The sequence below is a fragment of the Mycteria americana genome, chromosome 15, assembly GCF_035582795.1.
Source record: "Mycteria americana isolate JAX WOST 10 ecotype Jacksonville Zoo and Gardens chromosome 15, USCA_MyAme_1.0, whole genome shotgun sequence".
NCBI lineage: Eukaryota > Metazoa > Chordata > Aves > Ciconiiformes > Ciconiidae > Mycteria > Mycteria americana.
The window spans coordinates 13,042,967-13,055,348 of record NC_134379.1 but is presented as its reverse complement, the minus strand read 5'-3'; the positions used below and the strand labels follow the sequence as shown (position 1 = coordinate 13,055,348).

The 12,382-nt window shown below is 63.1% G+C and overlaps 1 protein-coding gene across 3 annotated transcripts in view; it reads right to left on the bottom strand.

Annotated features, from left to right (window-relative positions):
- The window catches only part of HIP1 (huntingtin interacting protein 1), a 50,875-nt gene that overhangs the window by 263 nt on the left and 38,230 nt on the right, over positions 1 to 12,382 (bottom strand). For 2 of the 3 annotated variants that reach the window (XM_075517879.1, XM_075517880.1), the window contains exons 8-30: positions 11,641 to 11,781; positions 11,045 to 11,102; positions 7,833 to 7,908; positions 7,293 to 7,424; positions 6,546 to 6,643; positions 6,266 to 6,338; positions 5,670 to 5,853; positions 5,486 to 5,574; positions 5,281 to 5,397; positions 5,091 to 5,192; positions 4,075 to 4,269; positions 3,776 to 3,923; positions 3,542 to 3,628; positions 3,315 to 3,422; positions 2,943 to 3,079; positions 2,731 to 2,841; positions 2,559 to 2,617; positions 2,330 to 2,423; positions 1,855 to 1,955; positions 1,639 to 1,744; positions 1,273 to 1,396; positions 991 to 1,052; positions 301 to 412 (exon numbers count right to left, since the gene is read on the bottom strand). In XM_075517879.1, the coding sequence (XP_075373994.1) occupies positions 301 to 412; positions 991 to 1,052; positions 1,273 to 1,396; positions 1,639 to 1,744; positions 1,855 to 1,955; positions 2,330 to 2,423; positions 2,559 to 2,617; positions 2,731 to 2,841; positions 2,943 to 3,079; positions 3,315 to 3,422; positions 3,542 to 3,628; positions 3,776 to 3,923; positions 4,075 to 4,269; positions 5,091 to 5,192; positions 5,281 to 5,397; positions 5,486 to 5,574; positions 5,670 to 5,853; positions 6,266 to 6,338; positions 6,546 to 6,643; positions 7,293 to 7,424; positions 7,833 to 7,908; positions 11,045 to 11,102; positions 11,641 to 11,781 (2,514 nt within the window). The remainder of the gene's footprint in view (positions 1 to 300; positions 413 to 990; positions 1,053 to 1,272; positions 1,397 to 1,638; positions 1,745 to 1,854; positions 1,956 to 2,329; positions 2,424 to 2,558; positions 2,618 to 2,730; positions 2,842 to 2,942; positions 3,080 to 3,314; positions 3,423 to 3,541; positions 3,629 to 3,775; positions 3,924 to 4,074; positions 4,270 to 5,090; positions 5,193 to 5,280; positions 5,398 to 5,485; positions 5,575 to 5,669; positions 5,854 to 6,265; positions 6,339 to 6,545; positions 6,644 to 7,292; positions 7,425 to 7,832; positions 7,909 to 11,044; positions 11,103 to 11,640; positions 11,782 to 12,382) is intronic. The other variant, XM_075517881.1, reaches the window with a different exon arrangement.

Below are 12,382 nucleotides of genomic sequence, written 5' to 3'. Positions count from 1 at the left end.
AGTGCCCCCCAGCATCCCTCCACCCCATCCCTTTGGGACCCCAGGGCTTTGCAGGATGGTAGAGCCCCAGCAGCACCCGAGCACCCTGTCCAGGGACGATGCTGGTCCCACAGGCTCTTGCACAGGTCAGGGTCCCCGTGGCTTTGCCCACGTGTGCTGACTATCCCTGGGCTCTGCTTGTGCCAGCCGGAGTGAAACCCATGCCCGCTCGCTGCCTGGACTGCAGGCAGGTCTTCCCCATCCTACCCCGCTCCTTTCCTGAGCAGCTTCCCAGCCGGAGCAGGACTGGGATCCACTCACCGTCCTCCTCCCAGCCCTCCGCCACTCCTGCCAGCTCGTAGTGCTTCTTGCGCAGCTCCCCCAGCTTCTGCCGCTCCTTCTGCAGCTGGTTTTCCAGCTCCAGCACCCGCACCTGAAGGACATCAAGCACACCATGGCCACCCTGCACCCCAGCATGGCACCGAGGTGCTCCAGCTGGTACAGAGCCGTGCGGGGCTGGGCACCTCCCTTTCACACCCCGATATCAAGCCCAGAGACCACTGAGGTACATCCCGTGAGTGTTCTCATGCCAAACGGTCCTGGGGAGGGGACCGAGCCCAGGTGGGCGCTGCCTGTGCAGGCAGGTGAAGGCAGAGCAACCTGCGCGGGCATGCCAGGAAGGGGAATTCCCTGGGGATGCCCCGTGCCAGGTGGAGGTGGGTGCTGTGGGGCAGCCCGACGGGCACGCAGGAGCAGGGAGAGGCCTTGGGCTGTTGTGCCATGATGGGGACAGCGCCGGGGGAGGCTCGAGGGCACCAACTGCCTGCGGCTCCTGGGCAAACCCGGCTGTTGCCTTTACGCCTTAGGCTCTCCCTGTGAGCTGGAGGTGCCTGGGGCCAGGCAGCCGGGCAGGGTGCCCCCACCCACCTCTCCTCCAGCCTGGGCAGCCTCTCGTTAGCCCAAATGAGGCACCAGCAGGTGTGTTTCCCAAAGCATGGGGGAAGCTCCTACCTGTGAGTCCATCTCCTGACGCTTGATCTGGGTGAGTGTCATGCTGGAGAAGTCCATGCTGTCTGTGGAGAAAGACACCACCAGCCCCCCCTCAAGCTCCGCTCCCCAGCTCGGACCCCCCTGGCAGCTCCCACGCCACTGACAGAGTCTGCCACCACGGGATACGCAGGCAGCGAGGGGCAGCTGCAGGCAGAGACCACTGGGGCACGGCCAACTGAAGATGGCGGGCGTGAAAAGCAGAGGCTTCAGGGCAGGTCCATGCCCCTGCAGCCCCATGCTTACCTTTCTCCTCCACCTGTGACTTCCCGGCCTTGGTGGAGGCCACCACGCCGGCCGTGGCCTGGTTGACGCCCCGGGAGGCTTGTTGGAGCTTGCAAAGGTTGGCACTGTCTTTGTCTGCCTTCACCTGCCGGGGCAGTGAGGAGGGGTGTGCTTACGCCCCACTGAGTGAGCAGAAGACCAGCCCCGCGTTTTGGGGTAACCATGTGGCACCCCAGGGTCACCCCAAACCATGGCCAGGGGAGCAGCCTCGCTGCTGCCTGCTCAGGGATGGAGCATCTCCCAGAGCGGAGTGCAGGCAGCAGCGGGGGGAGCTGCCGGGCAATGCAGGCAGCGGCGGGGGAGCCTCCCCGGACGGCGGGCTCCTACCTTGGAAGCTGCCACCAGCTGGGCGGTGCTGGCTGCGATCTCCCGGGAACAGACCATCAGCTCCTCAAACGTCCCCTTGCCTTGCACCACCAAGTCGGCAGCATCGCTGTGGGAGGGCAGAGTGGCTGAAGCATCCTCCCGCCACCCCTGTCCCCTCCCTGTGGGGACAGCAGGACCCTGCCATCCTCTCCCCGCTCCGGTGAGGGTGGCACTTACACCATGACAGTGGCACCCCAGCCCACAGCCTTGGAGGCGGAGATGAGACCCTCGGTCCAGCGGGAATTCTTGGCATAAAACTCCTTGGGGGATGCCGCGCCCTGCCGTTGAGAAAGGCATGGTCACGCGCTGGGGACAGGGGGATGGCAGGCCTGGGACCCCCAAACCCCAGCTCTCGGGGGAATGGAGTAAGTCAGGGTTTCATTTAGGATGTGCATGGGAGCTGGAGAGACACCGAACCTGGGGGGTCACAGGGTCCCCTACGAGGGAAGGGAGATCAGGGACCTCCATGACACCCCAGGGCCCGCAGCCAGGGTGAGACCCCAGGGCTGGGGCAGGAGCTCCTGGCAGCCGGTGTCGATGCCCCGACGGGCCAAGGCTCGGAGCAGCACGTCCCCAGCAAGTGCACGGTGACCCCTGGCTGGCCAAGCACCTGCTGCCCCGTGCCCTGCCCACATCCCTGCCCCTGGCTCACCCGTCCGCTCTCCACGATCTCTCTCTGGAGGTCCTTGGAAGCCAGGACCAGGACATGGATGGCCTGCATGAGGCCCGTGCAGGAGCCCAGGATCCTGCGAGACAAACCCCACTGAGCCCCACTTGTGGGGCAGGGAGACCCCACTGAGCCGTGGGGCAGCTGCTCTGCCTGTGGGACTGGGCCCCATCCTGCCTGCCCAGCTCTTTCCAGCGCCCCAGCCATCGCTCACCTCTCGTTCACTTCCAGTTTGACCCCAGTGTCACCAGCCCGCGCCTTGCTCAGCATCTCCTGGTAGAGGGAGGAGAGGCTGTGCTGAACCCCGCGCACCATCCTGGCCTTGTGCCGGTGGTCCCAGCAGGCACGGCACCCATGGGTGCCTCACGGCATGCGGCAACCCTCACCTCGATGCGAGCAGCCGCTGTTTCGATGGCTGCCGCTGTTGCTGCCATCTCCTTGTCCACCAGGTCACCCAGCTCCTCCTGCTTGATGTCCAGCCCTTTGGGCCGCAGCTCCTGGGGATGGGACGAAAGGGACCGTCCAGGGGTGGCACAGCCCCTCCGACGGTGCCCGCCACGGCCTGACCCCATCCCACCAGCCCTCCTGGGGCACCCACCTCCCCGATGGCGCTGATCCGGCCCAGGCAGGTCATCACCAGGCTGCAGTTGGCGCCTTCCACTGTCCCCGGGTCTTGCAGGGCGCTGAGGTAGCTCACGGCCTCGCTACCGCACTGCTTGCACATCTCCAGCAGACCTGCGTGGGCAGCACGAGAGGCTGAGGGTGCCGCATGCGGGGACAGAGACGTCCAGCCCCTGCCCGCCCCAGAATTCTACCTGGCTCGGCCCCTGCCCGCCCCAGCATCCTGCCCGCCCTGGCCCCTGCCCGCCCCAAAATCCTGCCCACCGCACCTTTCTACTTGCCCCAGCATCCTGCCCACCTGGTCCCCTGCCCGCCCCAGTCCCTGCCCGCCCCGCTGGGCAGCACTCACGGTCGGCGGGCTCCATGGGGGCCACGTGGGAGGTAGCGCTGCCCTGCAGCAGGGTGTCGCTGACGAGGTGGGCGAAGAGGGCCAGGCAGGGCAGCAGGGAGCCCACAGCTGCGGCGGGAGAGCGGGCACGTGCCTCAGCCCCAGCGGGCGCTGCCCACCCGGCCCACGAGTGCTGGAGCTGCCCCTTGCCCCCAGCCCAGCCCCTGCCCGGGGCTGCCGGCTCTCACCTGCGCGATTGGAAAGGTATTTGCCATGTGCGTCTCGAAGCCGCTCCACGCACTCGGAGGCTGCCAGCGTCCTGGATAGGAGGCAATCTGCAGGCAGACAGCAGGCAGGACTCAAATGCGGGGCATCCCTGGGTGTGGCACAGCTGCTCGCCGCCGCTGGCACGGCCCAGAGGACAGCAGGGAGGGGGCTTTGCGTGGCAGCGGGTTGGGATAATGCCAAACCGGGGAACTCGCCTGCCGAGCCAGTGCAGCCGATGTGAGCGGGATCCTCCAGGCGACTGAGGGCATCCTGCACCATCCGCTCTGCCTCCCGCGCGGTGCCCTGCAGCAGGGCAAACTGCTCCTCGGCCAGGCGCTGCCGCAGTGCCTGCTCCCCGCTCTCCTGCCGAGCCGGTGCAGGTGTCACGGCCCCCACCGTGCCGGCTGGGAATCACCCCCGCACCGCACCGCTGCCTCCAGCTCTGCTGAACCCCTGCAGCTCGGCAGGGAGGGGGATGCCGGGATGCGCCATGCCAGCGGTGCCCCCAGGGTACCTTGTCTCTCAGCTGGGTCTGCAACGTCTCCAGCTCCATCTTGCTGCTCTCCTGCTCGCGGCTGAGCGTGTCCTGCAGCTGCTGCAGCTCTGCCCGCAGGGCGGCCATCTCCTCCCCGTGCCGCTCCGCTGCCTGGCTCAGGCTGTCCCTCTCCTGCTCCAGGCCGGCGATCCGGGTGCTCTGCTCCGCTCCCACCTGGGTGGGCATGAAACAACGGTCAGGGCTGTGCCGAGGGTGAGCCCTCGTTTGGGGACTTGTTCATGGTCCAGGCTTGGGCCACCCTGACCGTCCCTGCTTGGTGCATTGCAGCCCATGCAGGTCGCAGCCCTGCATCACCCACTGGCCGGCAGCACCCTTGCAGCACTGATGGACTTGCCTGGGGCCAGCCGAGGCTCCCTGGGGAGTTCTTTCACTTTTATCAGTGAAAATTCACTTTTATTATGACTATCAGCATCCCAATGGAGGAGTGGATGAAGGGTGCTGGCTGCTAGCCCTGGCTCTGCCCCATCCCCATCCTGCTGCAGCGTTTCTGCCCACCCTGGGGAGCAGCAGCTCCACTTTCCTGCCAGCTTCTGCTTTCTGCAATGAGCCTGGAAACCCCTGCTGTCCTCCACAGCTTTGCAGGCATGAAATACCCTCTGCCACGGCAGCAAGTCCACGCAAAGGCTTGCGATGTGATGACACGCTCCCTGCCTGGGTTTTACAGCGAGCAGATTTGCCCTGCCCGACCCTGCTCTTGCAGGGATTTTGTTCAACCATCACTGCTGCTGGAGGCTATTGCTCCGCCTGCTCTTGCACCCAGGAGTGTTAAACCCCCTGGTATGATCATTAAACCCATCTACATGTGAGGGGGAAGAAGACAGGGAGCTGGTTATCAGGCCAACGGTGGGTAATGCCTCCTGGATAGGCAACACCTTCTGCCCAAGCACCGTGACAGCAGGCAGACCTCCCCTTCACCCGGGCTGCCTGTCCCGGGGCAGTGGGGGGGTTGGCGGGGGCTACCCATGGGCTCTCACCTGTGTGCTGGACTCCAGGGTGCCCTGGAGGACCTGCAGCTCCTGTCTGCTGGCTGCCAGCTCCCGCTTCAGCGTGTCCAGCACCTCTGCCTGCTCCTGAGACTGCGGGCAAGAAGAGAGGTTGCCAGCACTGGTGCCCCATGGAGCAGCCCCCTGCCCATCCCTGGCGTGTCCCCCCATCCCTACTCACCTTCCTCTGAGCCTGCTCGCTCACCCGCTGGAAGGAGTCCTCCAGCTCCTTCTTCTCCCGCTCCACGTCCCCCTGGGCCTGCCTGGCCGCCGTCACCTGCTTGGTCACCTCCGCATTCTGGTGACAGCAGAGGGAGCTCAGCGACCCCCGGCGTTGGGGGGCATGGCTGGGAAAGGGGATGCCAGGGGGGTTTCAGGGAGCCCACCTTCCGCAGCAGGTCGGCGTGGCTCTGCACCAGCTCGCTGTACTTCTCCTTCAGCTTGCTGTAGCGCTGCTCGTTGGCCTGCGCCCGCCCTGCCACGCACACAGGGATGCCGGGTTGAGCACCTGGGACCCTCACCCCGGGGCTCACCCCCACCCCAAGCTGGGTGCCGGCTCTCCCCGCTCACTTTCAATCTCCGTCAGGCTCCTCTGCGCCTTCTCGGTGTCCTCCCGCTGCTTCTTCAACTCCTCCAGCTCTGCGCGCAGGAACTCGCTCTCGTCCTGCGCCTGCTGCTTCAGGTGCCGCTGCTCGGCCAGCTCGGCCTCCAGCTCGCTGGCGCGACCGCGCAGCTGCACCGCGCCCCGTGCGCTCTGCAGGGACGGCAGGCGGGCAGCTCTCAGCGCCGTTCGGTGGCTGCTGGCACTGTCTGATGCCCGCTGGTCCCGTCCCGCGGCCACCCCGGGTAGCATCCCACAGAGCCCCAAATGCAGCAGGGTGAAGCACTGAGGATGCTGGGCAGTGGGGGTGATCCTGGCCCCCCCGGCAGGGACGCACCCCCACACACACACCTGGGGACCTCCCATATGGGCAGGGGTGACTGCACCAGGGATGCAGAAGCCATGAGGGACAGGGCAGGACAGACAGACAGGGTCACCGCCTTGCCCATGCGGGGACACAGCCACCACCCCAGCAGCCCCGTTCCCAGTGCGAGCCGCTGGGTCTCATCCTGCCCCTGGACTGCCACATGGGTGCTCACTGCGTGACACTATGGTTGTCACCCACCTCGGCCTTGAAGTTCTCCAGCTCCTCCTTCAGGGCTGCAATCTCCCCATAAAGCTGCTCAATTAACCGGTCCCTGGAAAGGAGAGACACCGGGTACATTCTCAGTGCCACCAGCCGCGCCGGTACCATGGGGACGCATCCTGGGATGGGAGGCATCCCCTGGGCCACCGCAGCTGCTGTGCTGTCCGCAGCAGCCTGGCAGGCGGCTGTGGTGCCGTGCCGAGGAGGGAGCTCCCGGTCTGATCCTGGCTGCCTCCACAGCATCACTGGGACTGCTCACTTGTCATCCTTGTTCATCCCATTCTGGCTGTTGAAATTGAAGGGGTCACTGCTGAAAGAGCTGCCGAAGATGTCGTCAAACTTATTGTCAAACAGGCTCTGCGGGGAGAGCAGCGTGGCCCTGTGGTGAACCATCACCATTCGGGAACCCTTGTCCCCTTCATGTCCTCGGCAGCACCACCGAGCCAGCCCACATGCTGGCAGGGCTGCTGCCTGCTCGTGCTGCCTGGGCACCAGGGCTGGATCCCCCCACTGCTCCCAGGGCGTTGAATGTGTTGAACATGTTGAATATGGAGCATCTCTGGTCCGTCCCCACCTAACTCCCGGTGGTGGGGGGAAGATGCCCAAAGCCATGTCACCATACGCCCCTTCCCTTCCTGAAACGCTCAGCGCCTGGAGACAACCCTTGGTGGAGAGGGGAGTGAAGACCTAACGCAAGCACGTAGAGCTGAGGGGCGATGCTGGGAAGCCAAACATCTCCAGCCAGCCATCACTGGAGGGCACCAAACCATTAAGAGAAGCACCGTGAGATGAATTCAGCCTGGCTCAGACCTAGCAGCACCCACATGGCACACCCTGCACCCACATGGCCCCCTGCAGTGATGCTCCCCAGCGCCTGAGGCCACCGCCATTGTCTCAGTCTCGACCATGGCATGGTTTTGGATAAATAATCCTGGTTTTGGAACCGAAGGGAACCCGCCATCCTCTCTGCAGCCCAAGGGGCACAGGCAGCATTGCAGCAGCTCACCTGCGAGGCCGTGTCCATCTCCACCAGGTCTGTGATGGGCTCGCTGTCGGGTGAGGATGCCTCGGCGGGGATGACCACCACGGGGCTGATGTGCTCTGACAGCGCCGAGGCACGCAGGAAATTGGGGGGGTTCTGGGGAGGGAGGGGAGCATGGCTGGGTGGGGGAGGACCGGCACTGACACAGGGCTTTGGGCACGGTTGGTCAAAATCCTGCCCTGGCGCTGAGCTGGCCGTGCCCGGACCCGTGGGAATGGCACCAGGACCCACAGGGATGGAGCCAGGGATGGATCCCAGAAAGGGCTAAGGGTTGGTGCAAGAGGGGATCCCCAGCCTGCCCTGGAGGGGCAGCTCCATCCCACAGGATCCCACCCAGGGAAGGAGGCAAGGATGAGCCTCAGGCCCCACGAGCCCCACATTGCCACTGGCACCGGGAAGCCATCAGGCGACCTTTTTTGGGCACTCTCTCAGAGCCACTGGCCCCATTGCTGCTCCTGGCCATGGGGACAGCGAGCGTGGGGACCAGGGACGACGGGATCTCACCTCCGGCAGCTGCGGGATCTGAATCAGCCGCTTGAAGTACTGCAGGTTGCTGGAGCGGTAGAAGAGGTCCTTCAGCCTGCAAGGGGCAGGGAATGGTTAGGCATGGCTCTTGCCCAACCCAGACACCCCAGCCCAAATGTGGGTAGCTCCAAGCCCTCGCCTGGCTCCAGGAGGGTGTCATTGGGCCACTGTGCTGCACCCGAGGGGACAGTGGTGTGTGCTGCCACCAAACCCACGGCTGCTCCTGGGAAGACCCCATCACCAGCCTCCCACCTCTGGCAAAAACTGGCTGCTGGAGGCTTTCTCCCATAAACCCAGGACCTGATGAGCAGAGAGAAGGACCTGATACTTGAGCAACCTGATCTAGTGGAAGATGTCCCTCTTAGTTGGACTAGATGATCTTCAAAGGTCCCTTCCAAGCCCAACCACTCTGTGAGTCTATGAAACCATGAACTGCAGCAGGATGGCTGCACTGGGTCGCACTGAGGTACAGCCACCTCTGTACTGTCCTCACCATGGCCAAAGCTTGAAGGGACAGCTGAGGAACATCACCATTGCTCCCACTATGGCCCCAGCCATCAGTGGATTGGGGGCTTCCTGCCTGGAGGCCACATCTGCACCATCACCTTCAGCTCCCCGCAGGAGCATCTCCCCCAGGAGCAGGGCTACCTCCCTTCAGGATTTCCAGTTTTGGGGAGGAGCGGCAGTGCCCGGCTGCACCACTCGTGGCTCCCCTCCCTTCCAGCCACCCTGGCATCCCAGTCGGTATGTCGGCGCTGTTGATGCCTGCCCCAAGGTCTCTGCCCTGGGTGGTCAGAGCCCACAGACAGCCCCGCTATCTGCTGATGCCCGTTCCTGGTGTTTTTCCCATGGGTGCTGGTTTGCAGTTTGTGACCTTAAATCGAGCTGTCCCTCAGTGCTGTGACATCCTCTCCCTGCTCTCGGAGGCCAGTTTTCATTTCAACTACCCTAAATAATCATGTACCAGAGGCCACGGCACTTCACTGCTCACTCTTTTTCAATCTCATTTAAAATACGGTGAGAGGACTGGTTCCAGCACCATGGCTGGGGGATTACCCTGAGACATTAACTCGTACAAAACCCGACCATTTGTGTCCTCTCCTTTGTGCAGTTCCTAATCCAGGGGAGACCTGCCCTCACATCTCATAGGATCATGGACTCGCAGGATGGTTTGGGTTGGAAGGGACCTTCAAAGAACATCTGTTCCAACTCCCTGCCATGGGCAGGGACATCTTCCACTAGATCAGGTTGCTCAAAGCCCCGTCCAACCTGACCTTGAACACTTCCAGGGATGGGGCATCCACAGCTTCAGTGGGCAACCTGTGCCAGTGCCTCACCACCCTCATCGTAAAACATTTCTTCTTATGTCCAGCCTGACCCCACCCTCGTTCAGATTAAAACCGTTGTCTTGTGCTGGGGACCCCAGAGCTGGACGCAGTGCTCCAGGGGGGGTCTCGGGAGAGGGGAGCAGAGGGGGAGCATCCCCTCCCTCGACCTGCTGGCCATGCTGCTGGTGATGCAGCCCAGGAGATGCTTGGACTTATGGGCTGCAGGCCCACATTGCCGGCTCATGTCCCATTTGTCACCCACCAGTATCCCCCAGTCCTTCTCTGCAGGGCTGCTCTCCCTCCCTCTCTCCCTCCCTCCCTTCCTCCCTCCCTCCGTCCGTCCCCCAGTCTGTGCTGGTACTGGGGATTGCCCTGACCCAGGTGCAGGACCTTGCCCTTGGCCTGGTTGAACTTCATGAGGTTCACATGGACCCACTCCTCCAGCCTGTCCAGGTCCCTCTGGGTGCCACCCCTTCCCTCCAGCGTATCGACTGCACCACTCAGCTTGGTGTCATCTGCATTTCTCAGGGTAGTTCCATTTTTTTCCCAGAACTTTTGGAAATAAATATGTTTGCTCCCACTGCACATCACCCTGCAGCAGCTCATGGCCTCTCACGAACCCAACACCCACCTCCCGCATGCAGAAGCACCCACCCCTTTTTTCATGAAGTCCCTCTCCCACTCCTCGTTTCCCTGCTGTGCCAAGCGCTAGGTCAGCCCCTCCGCTGCCTCCCTCTCCCCGGAGCCCTTCTTATCAACCAGCACCGTAACACTTCTCAGCCCCTGGGCACTGGCCACAGCCACCCTCATGTCCAAGGTCTCGGGTAACTGGGTGACCATGACTTGGTTCTGTCTCTCTCCTCCTACACCTTTTATCTGCTGCTTTTAAAATCTCTCTTATTGATATCTTAACCTGGGACAGACACAGGTGCCTTTACCCTTTCCTTTTCTACCCGTGTCCCCGCAGGGATGGCTTTTCCCACCCAAGAGCCACCTCTGCTCCACTGCACCACCCAGCAGCATCCCTGGCACCCAGGCTCTCTGCAAGGCTCTTCAGGGACCCTTCCTCATCTTTGCAACACCCAAAGGTTTCGTCCTTTGACTACCCATTTTAACAAGCTCCCCTGGCTTTGTGCAACCGGCATTTTTTTTTTTAAATTCAAGAGAATTGGGGGGAAAATATCTTTTCCCTGTCCCTCGCCCCCAGTGCCATGACCGTGAGTTCCCCCCCCCCAGGGCACGTGCAGATCCTCCCTCCCGCAGCAGCATCTCCAACCGCCTCCATGTGCTGCATGCACTGTCCTACCCCATTGCTCCTACCAACACAACCCTCTCCTGATGGAGCCAACGGACCCACTGCAAGCAGAGAACGCTGCTAAGGGTGCTGAGCACCCTGCTCACCCAACACCCAGCCTGGGGCATCCCTGGGGTGTCCCCACTGGCACGCCCCCACACTTGGCTTCTCAGCCCATGCCCAGATTTTCACCTCAGCACATCAACTGCAAATTGCATTTAAAACTGCAATTAAAGGGTTTGAGGGTTTTAAGTCATTGAACGTGCTGTCAGTGGCTGAACACCTCCTTAGAATTAGTAACACCGTTATCTGGTAATTCAATAGCTGTGGATTAGCCAAGCAGAGTGGCTGTCCTGGAGGAAGCTCCGGGGAAAGCTGAGAGGTCAAAGCGGGCTGGATTTTGGAGCCCCCAGCAAGAACAACTCCTGCATTTCCTCCGTCTCCATCGCTCGGCTGCTGAGCCCCAGCACAGGGGCTCCAGCGTCCCTCCGCGCTCCCTCTGCCCTGGGAGCACCCCTGGAGCATCGCCAGCAGCAGGGAGAGCCAGCACCCCGGCTCTGGGCACTTACTTTCTGAACTGCTCCAGGAAGCGATCCCGGTGGCCCTGCAGCGTATCTGCTGGCAGACCTGGAAGAAGAGGCAAGTAGAAACATCACTGGGTGTCTCCACGCCGGGAAGGAGCACAGATCGGGGGACAACCCATTGGCACAGCCACGTGGGGATGGGTCTTTCCCAGAGATGGTCGCCCTCCTCCCGGGGTCTGAACGCTCTGGGCTCAGCGTCCTGCTGCAGGAGGGGATCACATCCTCCCCAAGACAACCCCAGGGCAGGGAAGGGCAGCGAGCTGGTGTTCAGGCAGCTGCCACCATAATTCGAGGTCCTGGGGGATGTGGGTTTTGCAGCCGGTGCCTGTCCAAAGCTGGAGGGGCTCCTGGTGGGCACCGTCCCTGTGGCCGAGGGGTGTTCGGCAGGGCAAGCTCCTGGGACAGCTTGGTCCCCCATCACTTGCACCTCCTTGTCCCTTGCCCTGGTGACTCTCTCCACTGCCCCAAAAAGGCTGGGAAGGAGATGGGGGTGAACAGCCCAGCCTGAGCAGGGTGGTGACCCCCGGTGTCCCCCTCTGTGGCACCCCCCTGCCTGAGGCGGCGGCGCTGGGGACACTCACAGGAGTGGAGCTTGAAGAGCAGCTTGACAGTGTAGTCGTAGAGGTGGCTGCAATCCAGGATCACCTGGATGAGTGGGGCCAGGCGGCACTGCCCTGCGGCTGTCACCGACACCGAGCGTGACATGTCCAGGGAGCTGAACACTGCAGGGAAGGAGCGTAGGATCAGGCTCTGGCAGCACCGCAGGGTGCCACGCCATGTCGGCCGTGTCCGCAAACGTCACCCAGAGCAAGAGACCCATTGGCCTTGGGGATTCAGCCTGCTGCTGCACAGCCGTTTGCTGGCTCAGCGGGAGGGGAAATTCCCACCCGGGACTCCCCCGCAGGCATGGGAACAATTCAGCCTGGCACCATGGGCTGGAGGTGCCCGGTCCTGAGCCCCAGCCAGGTTCCCAGGCAGAGCTCCCAGCTCCCCAAGGGCACGCAGCCCCTGCGCTCTGCCTGTCGCTGCTGTCCCGCTGGCATTCGGGTGTGCCAGGGAGATGCTCCAGAAACAGCTGGGAGCACCTGACAGCACCTCACATCCATGATCCTCTGCCCACGTCACGTCACATTGCATCTTGTGCCGGGGCTGCAGATGTGCCCCGCGACACCGGGCCATGAAGGTATATCTGCTGCGGTGGGGACAGGCCAGCCTGGGGCATGGGATGCTGGGCCGCCGGAGATGTGTCCGGTGACTGTCTTCACGGCCTAGCCTTGTGGGTCTCCCACAAGCTGTGGGATGCCTGCCCTCGAAGCGTGCTGG